Source organism: Taudactylus pleione, unplaced genomic scaffold (assembly GCF_031769625.1).
Source record: "Taudactylus pleione unplaced genomic scaffold, aTauple2 ptg000082l, whole genome shotgun sequence".
Taxonomy (NCBI): Eukaryota; Metazoa; Chordata; class Amphibia; order Anura; family Myobatrachidae; genus Taudactylus; species Taudactylus pleione.
Window position 1 is genome coordinate 3,509,376 of NW_028284484.1, and position 17,478 is coordinate 3,526,853.

At 43.0% G+C, this 17,478-nt stretch overlaps 1 protein-coding gene across 1 annotated transcript in view; it reads right to left on the reverse strand.

The window, feature by feature from the left end:
- The window catches only part of LOC148532177 (putative glutamate receptor), a 91,731-nt gene that overhangs the window by 32,226 nt on the left and 42,027 nt on the right, over positions 1-17,478 (reverse strand). The window contains exons 4-6 of the mRNA XM_088468193.1: positions 14,124-14,155; positions 9,857-9,907; positions 9,406-9,588 (exon numbers count right to left, since the gene is read on the reverse strand). Coding sequence (XP_088324319.1) covers positions 9,406-9,588; positions 9,857-9,907; positions 14,124-14,155 — 266 coding nt within the window. The remainder of the gene's footprint in view (positions 1-9,405; positions 9,589-9,856; positions 9,908-14,123; positions 14,156-17,478) is intronic.

Sequence of the window (17,478 nt, forward strand, 5' to 3'; positions counted from 1 at the left end):
TGGACGATCTGGGACAGTAAGTATGATACATACTGTATATGGAATACTGTAGCTGGTATATGGGATAATGCTCTCCTTATTGTAAATTATATAGATTATATATTAGAGGTTAACAATGAGTATGAGCATAGGTCACAGAAATTTGAGGTGACTTCTAATGTATGTAATAATTTACAGTAAAGGGTACATTATGCCTTATAATTCTTTCCTAATAAAGACTGAAGTGATGACATTAGAAGTCACCGATTCTAAATAATATGCTATCAGAACTTACTGTACATGCAGAAATAACTGGTATTGCACATATTGAAATTCATTATGAATTCTAAGCATATTAGAAAAGACAAATGAGTTGTGTGACCACATAAAGGCAACTGCATTTATACATGTAATGGAACGTTGTAGGGTGATAACGATGTTAATGTATGTACAAATGCCTACATGTAATCTCTGTGTAGCTGGTGATTTCTGACGTCCTCCCACCAGTGCTCATTAGAAGGAATAATGCGTCCAGTACTATAAATTGTTAAGTAGTAGGAAACTCATTGGTGTGTCGAGACCTATATGAAGGCAGATAACCAGCAGCCTTGGGAAAAAGGATACAAAGGGAGGTTGGAGACCGTTTGTATCCATTTGAAATTGTCCAATAAATGATCCTGTAACCAAGACAACTTTAAGAAGAACCAATGGAATCATGCCAAACTTATCTATTGTATTCCCAATCCCTGCAATGGTATAAATGTGCGTACAGAGGGCCTGATTCAGAGCCGGACGCTATTTGCGGACGGTCGTTCCAAAAAAGGGGCCTGCTATTTAAATTGAGCGCTCGCTCTTTGCAGTTTGTTGACGCCTCTATGTCTGAGCGAGCAAACGAAAAATGCGCTCACTATTTTGTAAAGACGCCCCTTTGCCGTTTGCATCTCCGGTATTTATTAGATTAATCGGGTACATCGAAAGGCATCTGAACTGCTCGCAGTGCTTGTGGTAGGTTTTTCCTACCGCAATCACTGCGAGCAGTTCAGGCTAAAAGACAACCAAGTGACGTGGTCGATGACGCTCCTTTACTAATTATGCACTCCCATTAAACACCCTTTTGACCGTTTGGCACGCCTGCGTTCGGATCTCCGCTCCCCCGTTTTCAAGCACCTTCCCCTGTTACCACTCACAAACGGTACATTTTGTCAATCAAACTAGCAGCCCCTCGCTGTTTTACGAGCACACGATTTCCGACCGCAATGACTGGTTTGCGCATGCGCATTACGACCCATACGCATGCGCAGTTGTGCGAACATCACTCATAGCGAACGAGCGGCCGCTTACCAGCGGCTCTGAATCAGGCCCAGACTTCAATCTGGAGTCTTCTTGCTGATGCTGTTGACGGAGGTTTCTTGCTGATGCCGGTAACTGGTTCCAGGGCGCGTGCGTATGTATAACTGTACCTTGGGTCTGTATAATTTCTTTGCGCTAAATTGTCTTTAGATCACAGTGTGTAACCTACTGTTTTTATGTTGAATATTACACTTTGTGCATTGGAAACACATTTCAATGTCTGAAGGTTTTTATTTTACTGTATGACTGCGCACGCAAATAGCGTCAACTTAGAAGGTATACGCAGGAGCATATAAAGATTTAGAAGGTATAGGCAGGATTGTTCAGAGGTTTAAAGTCAGTATCGTTAGTTGGGGGCTCATCATGTGAAGTCACGATATTAATTTACGCGATAAATGTACGGTTATCAATCTCTCATCAAAGAGTGGAGTGGCCACACGCAGGGTTTACCTGCAACCACTTGATGCTGAGAGATCGCTATCCGTCATCGTGTGAGTTAAGGTACGCTGACTAGAATCCAGGGACAAGAAAGGAAAAAGTTTGTTTTCCTTTGTTGATAGAATTGCTAAAAGGGGTGCCGCAATATTGCGTACACGGCTGGGTTGCATTTTTGCGTACGCAGCAGAGACGCATTTTTTGCATACGCAGTTAAGGGTAACAGTCATACGGTTGTGTACTAGTCGCAAAATAGCGTATATGTATTTCCGGTCTTGCTGCCACGTGTTTTAAACAAAGCTGTTGAGATTACATTATCAATTGTTGCCAATAACTGGGTTAACGGGTATTTTTCTGCGCAAGAAAAAAGTGTGTAACTGTGAGTATTTGTTTAGGGTGTAACACGGGACCTAAATGTTAAGGGTATCGTAGGACCCTTAAGTGCTAGGTGTAACGAACGGCCTAGTGACTCGGTAGCAGTTTACCATTTACTTTACACAAGGCAGGTGTATGGGTTGTTATTTTTGTTAGGGTTCGGCTCCCAGTGTGATTATAGTATTCAGTAATCAGTGTGTGTGATCTGTTAGGCTTATTTGAGCACTATAATTGAACCGCATAGTTTTGGGATAAACTGTGATTGTGAACTGGTGAGAGGGTGGATGAAATCAACTGGAAAACAAAGGGTACTTTGTTGCCCCCTAGCGGTTGAAACGTAGTCAAAAAGGGATTGCTGCGTGGAAGTGGCCTTTCTTCCATGGGTGAGTGGAGGCATCTAGAGGTCTTCCATAGGGTTCGTGGATACACACTTTTTTCAAGGCGTCCGCAGGTAAGTGAAAGTATCTTGACTGTCTTTCACCAGTTTATTGAAAAATGTAGGAGTTGTCCCAAGATAGGAGCCACGCAAACAATAGAGATGTTAGACAATGATGTGCTGCTAATGGAAGCGCCGCTTGGATCGGCCCGTCGTATTATGCATACTAAGTATGGTGCTTATGCAATAAGGTATTGTGACGTATGGTTTAAGTCTTAAGATCATGATGAAGAGTGTTAGGCCGTTTTCCAGAATTGGTAGTTTTGATAAAGATGTATTGAACAATGTCCGAGATCACATCAGCCTGATGCGTTCTCGAGTGAAAAAGGTAAAACATAATGAATGTTTAAAATTGTGGCAGCATGAAGGGGATGCGTGGCTTAAAGGTGTGCAAGTGACGCCAACTGCTGTTGCAAACGCATTACCAGAAAGTACACCTGCAGCACTAAATTGCAATGCGTGTGAGCCGCAAAATAGCATGCACGTGCAGCAAAGTAGCATTGTGGAAGGTATTGTGGAAGGTATTGCCAGTGGTTCACGAGCACAACCACAACCTTATGTGGATGGAGGTGCAGGTACAGTTACTGAAAAAACCCATAAAAATGTAACAAGTAATTTGTACCCTCTCTTGAGTAACCATAAGGAAAATGTTTATGATGTGGATGATAAGCCTATTGTTATGTCTGCCATTTCCCATGCTGTACACATGTTAGATGCTCCACCACGACAATCACAAGTGGTGCCGCCATCAGTAGTAGTACAGGAAGTGTTAACATCCACTGCACCTGTAGAGGAATTTGTTAACCCTATACGTTGCAGTAACAGACTAAACCCCCAGCCAGGTAATAAGGTCAAAAGTAGGAGTGCGGCCGGTCTGCATCCCATCTGGACAATAACTGTTCCGAATTGGAATGCGGATGCGAATGGAGTAGTGCCCACAAGGGAAGTAGTAATGCATTGTTCTTGGACAAGAGCAGAGCTATATTCCATAATGAATGATTTCCCCGATCCCAAAAAGGAATTAGCCAAATGTCAAAGATTTTTGAGAAATTTGGGCGGTTCCCACGAGCCAACTAACAAAGATTGGCAAGTAGTGTTAAGGGCTTGTCTTCCACGCAATATCGACATGACAAAATTTATCACGGATTGTGTATTGGATGGAGACGTTCCCTTAACAGACGAAATTAATCAAGGTAACATTTCCCACATTGTAACTCAATTGGGTGTATATTTTCCAGTAGTAGTTAACTGGAACAAAATCTTCACCATAAAACAAAAAGAGAGTGAATCTGCAGAAGATTATTGTGACCGGGCTCTGCAGGCTATCACCCAGTACTCTGGGTTAGAAGATATTAAAGATAGCACTCACCACAGGGGAATGATTGTCACTGTACTCATGGATGGTCTTAAAGAGAACCTAAAGAACCTAAAGACCTCACAGCCTGGCTGGAGAGGAGTCACAATAGACACCCTCATAGAATCCGCAATTGAACATGACAAGAACATCTCTAAAAAGAGAGAGACCCAGAGCGAGAAACTAATGGCTGTCAGTATTCAAGCTCTAGAAGGAATAACAGTAACATCACAGCCAGCAGACACGCCTGCACCCACACCTACAGCTGCACCTGAACAGTTACACTTCCTCACTAACCCCACTTACCACACACAGCCACAATTCCCATACTATCCACAAACCCCATATCTCCCACAATATCCTCTCCCTCAATATCCTTACCCATACCCTCACCCTTTCACCACTGCTCAACCCACACAGCAACTTTATCGCCCATCCCGCTCACAAAAATGCTTTAACTGCAACCAAGTGGGACATCTAAGTAAGCACTGCAATGTGAAGAATGTAGGACTCCCAAACCAGACAGTATTGCCCTAAGGTTTCATAGACAACCCCAGTATCTTCTCCCAGGCCTTATACGACTGTTTACAATCTTTTTCAACCTGCCAATGGATCTGTTCTGATACAGTATGTGGACAATTTATTGTTGTGCCCTGTTTCATTCATGCCATGTTTAATTTATACTAAACTGTTGTGCTTCATATCTCACACACAGGACACAAGGTTGCTAAGGACAAATTGCAGCCATTCCAGGCTAAGGTCAAGTACTTGGGAAACTGTCCTAACCCAGGGGCTAAGACACTACCTAGAGCAGTAGCTATTAATAACAGGGTTTAATTGTACAGAAGGTTGTATGCAGATACGGTATCCATAGAGCATAGGGATACTCATTTCACAGGTGATGTCTTTAAAAACAAACATGTGTAAGTTGGTGGGTATTAATAATATCAAGATCACCCCAGACTGTCTCTTTTTCTTTTTTTTTTTTTATCTGTCCCCCTGTGAGATACTGTTTGACAGGCAGCCTCATGTGGAAATATGATAATGAGGTTACTGTGCAGTGTCTCACGAAGATGAGTAAGAACAACTGAAAGTGAAAATGTTATTTTCTAACATGTCTGATGCAAACTGTCATGAAAGGGTGGAACTGTCAAACCTGGAGAATTTGTTATGATCCAAATTTTTTTTACACTCAGGTTGTTTGATTGATGATTGGGAGGGTCCATACCAGGTGTTGCTGATGAGTACCACATCTTTGAAAGTGGCTGAGAGAGATACCTGGGTCCATTCCACTCACTGTAAAAAGGTCAAACCAACCAGTGGAGAAACAAGGCGGAGACAAGGCTGATAACTTGGACCTGTCGATTGCGAGCTTGTTCCGGGAGGATTAAAAGGTTGTAGTGAGATACCTGAGCTAAAGAAATTTGCAGGTCCATGCTGCGGCGATGGACTGGTCTGCTGTGTTTATTTTCATATTCTCTTCCAGAGTTTCCATCATCCTGGTTTGTTCAGGGATATCTGATTTCTGTGATGGGGGACCGATAAAGGAGATGGGAGCTGATGGCATTTGCAGATGGAGTGGAGTCAGGAGGAGGAGTGCTATGCCAATCAGGGGAGTGTCTGACCAATCTTAGTACTGTAATTGTTAAGAGGTTATGACCCTCACACATGTTGAAATGCTTGGTATTCATAAAAACACACCATCACCATATCTTCACATGCAGTATGAACACAGAGGCAAAATAAATATGATACCTGGTGATGTGCATAAAGCCACTCAGTTAATTAGTGAGACAACTGGCTTTCAAGTTTTAGTAGCATTGGATACCACCAGGATTGCTCGGGGCACACTAAATTTTACATATATCCAAGATCTTGCTAAATTGATAGATAATATCACCGAGATATATGATGACACCTTCAGGTATACAGGTAGGGAATTGTAAGCGTACAAGAAAGAGCTGGTGCAACACAGACTAGTGTTAAATTATTTAACAGCTGTCACTGGGGGGTACTGCGTAACTTTGGCCTCCCAATTTTGAGTGAAGTGTTGCACTTATGTCACGAATAATACCAGCGACCCCAAGGAGGTGATAGACCGAAAGATGCATGAAATTCTGCAGCTAAAATGGGAATTTCGAAAGAACCATAATGCTTCAGTGGCTGAAGTAGAGGAGACGGTAGAGGAATGGGTTTCATGGTTGAACCCAGCAAAATGGTTCTCAGGTGTACGAGAGTGGGTCCAGGAAATGATCGCAAGCATAGGTAAACTCCTGATCCTCCTACTGGTTGTCATCATAGTAATTGGAATATGTGTCAGGTATGTTCCTACTGTGTTGAAGTGTGGAAGATGTAAAAATAAGGTAAACCGGGAGAACGAAATTATGATGGTGGTCAGTAATGACAGTATGAATACTGAGGTAAATGTAGAACTGCATTACAACCCTGAACTAGGAAATACCATCATATAATGTATTATGTTTAGACATGCATGAAATGTATTATTAAAATGTTATTCTAAAAAAACACCTCAAATAATGTAAGTCCCTATCTCCCCCACAAGACTTCCTTGATAGGATAGGTGCATTCATACACCTTTCCCATGATCCTCCAGGATCCGCGGTGTGCATATAAAGCTAGTTTTATGTCCCTTCCTAGAGACACATTATTGATGGATTAAGAACCACCGTGTGCCATCCCATACTATAACATTAAAATAATATGTCAAAATGTAAGCCTAAAATAAATGTAAAACCAGTGTATGATAGCATGTCGGTTGCTATCAAAGGGTGGACTGTCGAAGCTGGATAATTGGCTGAGACAGAATCAGTTTAAAATTAGATTGGAACGACTCCATCTTGGAAATAGGTAACACAGCGCCATTTTGTCAAAACCACATAGTACGCAAAATTGCTAATATGTAGCATGGCCAGCTTTTTAACAATCTTCCCCAAACACATACTGATGGTGTCTGACATGCATAAAAATGACTTTCCAACACATTAAAATCACCACAGACTTAAATATGAACAGCACTAAAAAGTAGCAAATTAGTGGTGTTTTCCCTGCATTCACATTAACACATACACGCGATGTTAAACAGTGCACAACGCAAAATAGCTAATTCTTAGCACGTTCAGCTTTTTAACGATCCCTACACAACCAATACCGACTTAGGCTCTGTTTCAGACCCACTCGCGAGCGGCTGTCTGCTCGCAAGTGGGTCGATGGTCTGCACTGTGCATGCGCATGACGGAGGGAGCTCCGTCGTGCGCATGCGCGAGACGCGACGAGCGAAGGACTTTCCTTCGCTCGTAGTGTCTGATCAAAGGGGGCGTGCTGTCGATGTTCCCAAGGGAACGCCTACCATCAGAAGCTGGCCCCAGTGATGTCAGTGGGAGTGATTTTGGCTCTGATAGAGCCAAAATCACTCCTGGCCTTGCGGTTGAGAACCTCAACCGCAGGCTTCTGCTCGCAGTGGCGATGGTCGCGATGGTCAAGACCATCGCGACCATCATCCTGCACGCTTGTATATGCTGTGGGTGGTGACCCACGGCTATACGAGCGTCCAGGAGGACGCTCCATATTTATGGAGGTGGGCCCTGATTCAGAGCGAGCGCTCTGGTCAGAGCGTCCGGCTCTGAATCAGGGCCTTAGTCCAATACACTCAGAGATACCTTTCCAGCTTAGTGTTGCTCGCTAAGTACCCCACAGACCCCCAGACGCACAACGCTATTTAGTGTCGTTCTCCCTTGCATACATACACTTAAAACAATAGTTCCGTAGCGCAAAAGGGTTATTATTACATGATTCATTCACAATGCCAGCGTGTAAAGAAATGACTGTTTTCTGCAGCTAAGGTTTAGTACATGATAAGCAAACCGTATTTGGTGTTGTACTGATCTACTCTGTCTCAACAGCTTTCCGCTGTCATCAGTGAGAAGATCGCAACATGCATTCTCAACTTATGGACTGTAGAAAGTTAAAACACTAAAATGTACTTTGTGATGTTAGCAGACTAGATTGCATGCGACGGGAAAAAGGATACAAAGGGAGGTTGGAGACCATTTGTATCCATTTGAAATTGTCCAATAAATGATCCTGTAACCAAGACAACTGTAAAAAGAACCAATGGAATCACGCCAAACTTATCTATTGTATTCCAAATCCCTGCAATGGTATAAATGTGTGTACAGACTTCAATGTGGAGTCTTCTTGCCGATGCTGTTGACGGAGGTTTCTTGCTGATGCCGGTAACTGGTTCCAGGGCGCGTGCGTATGTATAACTGTACCTTGGGTCTGTATAATTTCTTTGCGGTAAATTGTCTTTAGATCACAGCGTGTAACCTACTGTTTTTATGTTGAATATTACACTTTGTGCATTGGAAACACATTTCAATGTCTGAAGGTTTTTATTTTACTGTATGACTGCGTATGCAAATAGCGTCAACTTAGAAGGTATAGGCAGGAGCGTATAAAGGTTTAGAAGGTATAGGCAGGATTGTTCAGAGGTTTAAAGTCAGTATCATTACAAAATAGCTGGTCCACATGATATTCATATAAAATACCCCATAACTCTATAGAGGGGCTGGGTACGGGTTGCTGGCGCTCAGGATCCCAATGCCGGCATCCCGAGTGGGTCACAATCCCGACAGAAGGAGGTAAGTATCCCCATCCCCTCCCTCCCTGCAGCTTAATCCTAACCCTCCCCCCGTAGCCTAAACCTAACCCCACCCCCCCACTGCAGCCTAAACCTAACCCTCCTCCCCTAATGCCTAACCCCTCTACTTACTATCGGCATGCCGGCAGTCAGAGTACCGGCATCCCGACAGCCAGGATAATAACTACATCCCCTATAGGCTGGCATCCCGATAGCAGGGATAATAACTACATCTCCTACAGGTTGGCATCCCGATAGCAGGGATAATAAGTACACCCCCAATAGGCTGGCTTCCCGATAGCAGGGATAATAACTACATCCCCTATAGGCTGGCTTCCCGATAGCAGGGATAATAACTACATCCCCTATAGGCTGGCTTCCCGATAGCAGGGATAATAACTACATCTCCTATAGGCTGTCATCCCAATAGCCAGGATAATTACTACATCCCCAATAGACTGGCATCCCGATAGCAGGGATAATAACTACATCCCCTATAGGCTGGCATCCCGACAGCCAGGATAATAATTACATCCCCTATAGGCTGGCATCCCGACAGCCAGGATAATAATTACATCCCCTATAGGCTGGCATCCCGATAGCAGGGATAATAACTACATCTCTATAGGCTGGCAATCCGATAGCAGGGATAATAACTACATCCCCTATAGGCTGGCATCCCGATAGCAGGGATAATAATTACATACCCTATAGGCTGGCATTCCGACAGCAGGGATAATAACTACATCCCCTATAGGGTGACATCTTTCGTACATTTCAAACAGACACCAGTGACCCACACATATAACTATTTACCTTCCTAATGACCTCTCCAATCATCCCGTTCCAAATTCCATTCTGGTCTTTGGCTCCGTAACGTCCATCTTTCACTACTTGTAATGTGTAGTTAAACTGCAAGGATTCAGCAAGTTCAGAGAGAAGGTCCACACAGTATCCTTCAAATTCATCCGACACAGTCAGCATTACAAAGGGCTGCTCCTATTTTACACAAATACCAAAGTGTTATTGTATTCAACTGTAATATAGAGAAAACAGATTAAGTAAAGACAAAAAATCATGAAAAATATCACAAAAATAAAAAAGTTTACAGTTGTAATAGTAAAAAAGTATTTAGCCACAACATATTCAAAACAGTATACAAATGAAATCACATTATAAAGAAAAAACTGACAATCAGATTTAGTTATTTCTCATATTCTGCCCACAAATTAGACGTGAAAATCATTATTATAAGAAAATACTCTACCAAAATAGTGGTAACTCTCAGGGTGTTTGGAATCTGACGCTTTGCTCTTTCCTGTAACATAAAAGGTGGTATTTTACATGGCTGAGCAATCACAAAGATACTGATACCCCGCAAAAATAGAGAGAAAAGAATAAGATCAAATAAGATATTGCCATTAAAAGATGTGAATATTTAATTTAATTTAACACTGCATTGGTAACAGAAATTATTATTAGGGCTGATGCTATCAGAGGTGTAATTACTTAGAAAGTGTGATACTTTTTATGTATATATGCTTTAGAAATTATCTTCCATTTGTCATTTTAGTCACTTAATCACTGAATGGAATCGGTATTTAATGCCGATGGCTGAATAGCCGCCGGATCAAATACAGACAGCGAAACCTTGACGGACCTAATTACCTACTGAGGCTGGTAACTCTCCCCCCCTAACCCTAACCCTCCTTAGTGGTGCCTAACCCTAACCTCCCCCCTTTAGTCCTAAACCTAACCCCCCCTCCCCACACCCTAAACCTAACCCTCTGCCTAATCATAACCCCACCCTAGTGGTGCCTAACCCCCCCTTTCCCTACCCTAACCCTCCTGGGGGGTGCCAAACCCTAAGTCCCCCCCGGGGGTCCCTAAACCTAACCCTCCCTCCCCCCCGCAGCTAGACACTAAGGGGTAAATTTACTAAAGTGAGAGTTTTTAGAAGTGAGTTTAAGAAGTGATGTTGCCCATAGCAACCAGTCAGATTCTACTTAACATTTAACTAGCACCTCCTAAAAGATAATAGTTAGAATCTGATTGGTTGCTATGGGCAACATCACTTTTAAAACTCACTTCTAAAAACTCTCACTTTAGTAAATTTACCCCTAAGACATTCAGCTTACCTTCATTCGGTATGCCGGGTGTTGGTATTTTGTAGTGGGGCTAATGACAGGCATCGGGATTTCGACGCCTGTCTTTAGTCCCCTGTTGGGCTGTCAGTGTCGGGATATTGGTGGGTGGGATAGCGCCCGCCGGTATCCTGACTGCATCCCCACTGAATGACTAGACAAGTTGTACCAATAGGGGTTAATGACAGTCAGGGCCGCCAAGAGCCAAGGTGGGCCCCGGTAATAGGTGGCGTGGCCTAATCTCGGGAGGCGTGGCCACGCCCCCTTGCCGGAAAAAATAAATAAAAAAGATTTGCAGCACCGCGAAGCGGCGCTGTGCGGCGGGGAGGGGGGGCGCTCTGAGCCCCCTCAGCCCGGTGCAAAGCCAGGGGGGGCGCGATCAGTGTGATCGCTCCCCCGCACAGGCATAGGAGACTGCTGTGGCTGCTGCTCAGCAGCCACGAGCAGTCTCCAACTGCAGCTCAGCACACGCTGTGTGCTGGGCTGCTGTGAGGGAGGGGGAGCGGCGTCGGACCCGGGCCCCCGCCGGGCCCCTCAGGAAGCCCGGGCCCGGGTAATCTGTACCCACTCCCCCCCCCTCTCGGCGCCCCTGATGACAGTGGGTATGTGACTATTGCTACATTCTGCTTAGAAAAAGTTAAAGGCCTTGGAAAATAAGATACTGTAGGCAGAACATTGTATCAGCTAAATTGTAGAACAGAATTGTTGGACATTTGCTGAGAAAGTTGCTGAATATGCTGAAATAGTTAGCCATCAACAACAGGTGTATGGCTTTGGTGATTTGCTTGCCCAGCTAAATAAGCAAGCTATTATTCTGTGTTTATATTCATAATTGGGGAGCTACTGCTCCCTGCAGTTAAATAGAGCAGAGAACTATTGTATTCATTACCTGGGGAGCCTCGATCTCCTACACAGACATCTTCAGATGGTGTTAGGTGTAGGGGTCAATCTCCGGTGCGACTGCAGTCAGAAACGGAGGGAGCGCAGCAGATATCAGAGATATTTGCTGCAGTCCCTCCTTTATGGGGGTGATACTAAATATTTGCAGTTACCCCCCAAAAACAGGTGTTTTCAGCGAATAAGCCACACATATTTAATGATAAATGGGCCCCTTAAAGCTTTCACCGAGGAATATTATAAAACATGAGCATAAACAGTACTGTTTTACAGTCCCTTTAGAATGGCTTCATTACTGCATAAAGAGAAAAGAAACCGATAATAGTCAAATCCATACTAAATGTATAGAGAAAGCCGTATACAAAATGTCAAAAAAGATGGATTTACACCAAATTCACAAAAACACTTCTAGATCTACACCAAATGCACACATGATTGCAAATTTAGAGTAGATCCATCTTTTCACATGGATCCAGCTTTTATGTGACCAATTTTTTGGTGGGAATGAATACAGCCTTTTAAATGGATCTGTTTTTTTCTCTAAGCGTTTATTATGAATCCAGATATTTATTTGGATCCAGCTTTTTCTATGTATTACAGTTGGTTCAAGCTCTCTATATGTATCCAGCTTTTCCTACGTGTTTATTATGAATGTGTCTTTCTATGTGGATCCAGCCTTTTCTATTTATTTTGCACAAATCCAACTTTTTATGTATTTATTATAGATCCAGCTTTTTATGTTGATCCAGCTTTCTCTTTGTATTTAGTATGAATCTGTTTTTTTATGTGGCTCCGTATTTTTCTGTATATTTAATATAAATTCATCATGAGCCAGATTTTACCCATACCCGAGAGAAGTAATGCATTCTGCCACTGTAGTTTACTTGGCGACTTTGCAGCTGTTTCAACCTAAATTGCCTATAGTACATCTTTCTGCAAAGCTGTAAATTATAATTGTACTCATGAATAATATGCAGTCATTCTCAGCGTGTTACATGTGTTGTTTTCCGTATATATTACTTGTACAATAATAGCTGTTCAGTGCATCATTATTATATTTCATTTTTACATTAATAAGTGGATATATCGTCACCCCCCAATCCATCATTAAATGTATTCCTATACATAAAGTAGCTCTCAAAACAACAGCAAATGGTCTTAGCTGTAAACATTCCAATTAAGCGATGAAAAATACAGTTATGGACGTTCCAGCAGTTGACAGTAATTCTAAATATAGAAAATATATATTTTTAAACAATTAGTAGGGACAAAGACATGGTTCTTCATGCCATGGAGGGCATGATCAATTCAAAGGACACAGGTGCACTCTTCAACAGGGGCATAAAGTACAGCACATGACTGAAAACATTCTATCATGACTGAGCCACCCTCTTCACTCCAGAATGTCCCACTGGGGATGACCATCGCAAGGGTGGGATCAAATTGTTCATGTATTGCAACCATAATTTTTTAAAAAGCTCAATGGTTTGAACCAACCATGGAACAGCCGTGTGCGTGCTCAAATCTGAGAGGTAGTTTGCACATTCGCAAAGTATGTCTGCCACTAACGCAGACGTTTCTCCCTCCCTACGATGTAGACAGCAGGAGTCATCGGGAAACCACCACTGGAACAAAGAAAGTGATGGTGGTAACTACTTCATTCATGTAATCAAATGGAAAATCCATTACCATTGCTCCAAAGACATTGATGGTTGCATAACATCATCCAGTGATAGCCATCCCTATGCCCCACTGCTTCAGAGAATAAAAGAATAAACATACCAGGCATAGAATAACTATAACCAAAAGCAGAAAGTCCATATAAAAAAAACAAGGACAAAAGAATATTTGTGGAGTATTACTATTATCCAACAGTTTGTGTTGTAATGAAAGAATGTATATGATGCAGCCTAGTAGGAATGGTCTCTTAGATACAGGATCATGTTTGATCATTTCGATTGGCCAGTACTTGAAAGCAATTGTATCGCTTAAGTCAGCCACAGATTTTGATCCTGCCACTTAGCATGAGAACAGATGCCCACTGTCTATATGTAGAGGTGTTTACACGGGATGAGATCCAGTTTGAGTCTGAGCTTGTCGATTTTTATAGTGATCACAATCGGGAATCATGGTTATTTTGGGACCATAAGATTTGGGCCAATTGGTTGGTATTACTGATCATAACTAAAAGGGTTATTTTCTATTGCAGACAGCTGAAGCTTTCCACACATATATAGGATAGTGTCCTCAAGGGAACTAACACAAATCAAACAGATGACATATTATTAAGCCCAGTAAAATCAGCCCTTGCTATATATTAATGCCACCTAGTGGTTTAACGTCCTCTTTAATGACTGGATGATGCAGAGATATTTTTGTGTCTTAATTCCTTTAAAACGAAACTCTGTAATAAAACTCTGCCAAACACCTTCTAATCTTATAGTCTACATCATACTGCTCCATTTTAAGCAGGAAATTCATAAATAAGCCTACCTTGTACAGGAATCCATTATCTTCTTTCCCATCTTAAAAGACAGAAAACAAATGTAACCAATTGACATAAGTGTGACATTACAAACTTTGTGTGACTTTGTCAAACTACTGTTAAGCCTTTGAAACATTCTGGTCTTTTAAAATAGTAAAGTTATGAATTGAGTTTAGTTAAATCACTCCAGCCATTGTTGAAAGCAATCCACCCATCGGACACACTGTAGAACAGTCATGAACTCTGAGGAAACCTGGCAAAGAGGCAAAGAATTTACATGGAACAGGATGTTCTGAGTAGTGAATAAAGACTTTATTGTCCTCAGTGTGTTAATGTTCATTGAGTGGCATTTATACTAAGCGCATTTAAAAAAATTTTAATAATTTTTTTCTTCAAGGTATATATATATATATATATATATATATATATGTGTATATATATATATATATATATATATCTATATATCTATAATCCTTTGCAAAGCTTGTAAGAGTTGTAAAACAAGATTGAGATTGGCTGTGTTCCCTTTCTCGGCAGGAACAGAGAATGCATCGTCTTGTTACCTTTTCAAAGCTCTCTCTTACATCAAAGTTCTTTTCAAGCCGAGTCGAAGTGCTACTAGAAAATGTTCCAAGAAAGCTAGTATCTTTATTGTAGCTGTCAGATGCCTCAATGCCTCACAGGGCGAGGCTGGTAAAATATTTATTCGGTCATTATTCCAGCTACCATCCTTTATGGAACCATAAATAATTGGCAGACCCAGTGTGGGCATAAAAAAAAACCAGGTGCCATGGACCATTAAGATTTCATTGGATGAGGGATGGATTTAAAATCAGAAGCAATACTGTAATATATACAACAGAATTTCTATACACTGCTACCCCTAGCAGATAATTATTAAGTGTTCTACTAATCTTACACAGGTGATCTTGACTGGATCAGTAATTACAGTTCTTCTCTTGTTCTCACAGAAGTAACTTTATAAAACTACAGAGCAAGTTCAAAGTAAATGGAGGCTTCTAAGGAAGAGAGACTCAGTTTTTTGGTAGAACAGAGGGCCTGATTCAGAGCCGGACGCTATTTGCGGACGGTCGTTCCAAAAAAGGGGCTGGCTATTTAAATTGATCGTTCGCTCTTTGCAGTTTGTTGACGCCTCTATGTCTGAGCGAGCGAACGAAAAATGCGCTCGCTATTTTGTAAAGACGCCCCTTTGCCGTTCGCATCACACGTCATCTCCGGTATTTATTAGATTAATCGGGTACATCAAAAGGCATCTGAACTGCTCGCAGTGCTTGTGGTAGGTTTTTCTTTTCCCTAATACTGCGAGCAGTTCAGGCTAAAAGACAACCAAGTGACGTGGTCGATGACGCTCCTTTACTAATTGTGCACTCCCATTAAACGCCCTTTTGACCGTTAGGCACGCCTGCGTTCGGATCTCCACTCCCCCGTTTTTAATTACCTTCCCCTGTTACCACCCACAAACGGTACATTCTGTCAATCAAATTAGCAGCCCCTCGCTGTTTTGCGAGCGCACGATTTCCGACCGCAATGACTGGTTTGCACGGGCGCATTACGACCCATACGCATGCGCAGTTGTGCAAACATCGCTCAGAGCGAACGAGCGGCCGCTTACGAGCGGCTCTGAATCAGGCCCAGAGTTTGTTGGACCACTTCCAAGGGTGGCAGGTCAATAGGTAGCAATTCTTATTCATCCAACGTTTCTCCAGATCAAACTATCTATCAGTGGCTATCACTGGGTGCTGGCATATATGGACACATGGTGTTGTAACATTTTTGAGAGGGCCTGATTCTGACTCGCACGCAGTACTGATATTTGAGCAAATGCGTCAAAGTCACTATAAAAGTTAGATAGTGCATGCGTTCCATGGTGTGTACACGCAAAGCCAGTTGCAACGTAGACGGATGTTATCCAAAGTGTCTTTGAAATGTGCTGGGTTGTGACTGGGGGCTGGCTATTCTAACGCACAAAGATGCTCCGTCCTATGGGCATGTCGCAAGCTCAGACCCTTAATTGCTCACAATTTTTACCACGATTTTTTCAGAAAGCTGGCACAGGAGATGGAAAAGTCTTTGCTGTTTTCTGCGAATGGAAAAATGTCGCTGGAAAGAGGTTAATGAATTTTGTCCCTCCTGGCATGGGTAAAGTTGGGAGGCATAACACAGGCTCATCACACTCTTAAAATCTGCTTTAGGCCCTAGTCCAGAGGTTCCCAAACGCGGTCCTCAGTGCACCCCAACAGTTCAGGTTTTAGAGATATCCATGCTTGAGCACAGGTGACTTTCAGTAAATCTGATTTAACCACATGTGCTCAACCATGGATCTCTCTAAAACCTGAACTGTTGGAGCCTTGAGGACCGCGTTTGGGAACCTCTGCCCTAGTCTAATGTTTTTAGGAAAGGAGTTGGTAAACTCCATACTGAAATGTAAATTTGCCATGTAAACATTTGAATATTTATAGACTCTGTCATCTTAAAATTCTGCAATGAGAAATCCCTGTACACAGGGCCGGATTTACCATAAGGAAACCTAGGCGCCCGTCAGGTTCCAAGGGGCCCGTGGCAGGGCACCCACCCCTCCAAATCCAGCCCTGAAGTGAACTGCTGCTGCTGGCACCAGCCGGAGAGGGGACACACAGCAGCAGCACGGAAAGGGGCCCTGCCCCTACTGTGCGGGGAGAGGAAGAACCAGCACAGCTCCTAAAGTCAGTCAGTGTCAACTTGTGCAGTGTATTCACACCTCTCTCCTCTGCAGTTTCCTCCGTGCGCCTCCCCCCGTGTAGCATAGCCAGCGACCCCACCCCTTCCAACCAATCCCCATAAGCCAGCCACCCCCTTCCGCAGTCAGTCTGTCACATGCTGAGTGCAACTATCTTCCTCCTCCATTACCCCTCCTCCGCACGGCAAGCAGCCTCCTCCGGGTCCGCGCATCAGACCACCTCCTCCACTCCACTCTCAGTGAAGCAAGCACTGTACTCCAGCTCTGTCCTCTTGCCTGACCACCTCCGCAGTATGGTAATCAGCTTCCTCTGCATCCGACCACCTCCCCCACAGTCTTACTCCAGCTCCGTCAATTTGCCCCCCCCTCCCCCCTCCGCTATATGGCAAGCAGCCTCCTCCGGCTCCAAGCATCTGTCCCCCCCCCCCTCAAAAGAGCAAAATCCCCCGGCTCCCACCACAGGTGTTCTGCCAGGTGCAGCAACATGATGGCCCAGCTAAGACACAGAGATGACACTGGGTAAGTGAAAAATAATTTTTATAGTGTTTACTTATATTGCGTGTGTATATATATGTATATATATATATATGCACACTGTCTATATATATATATATATATACATACAT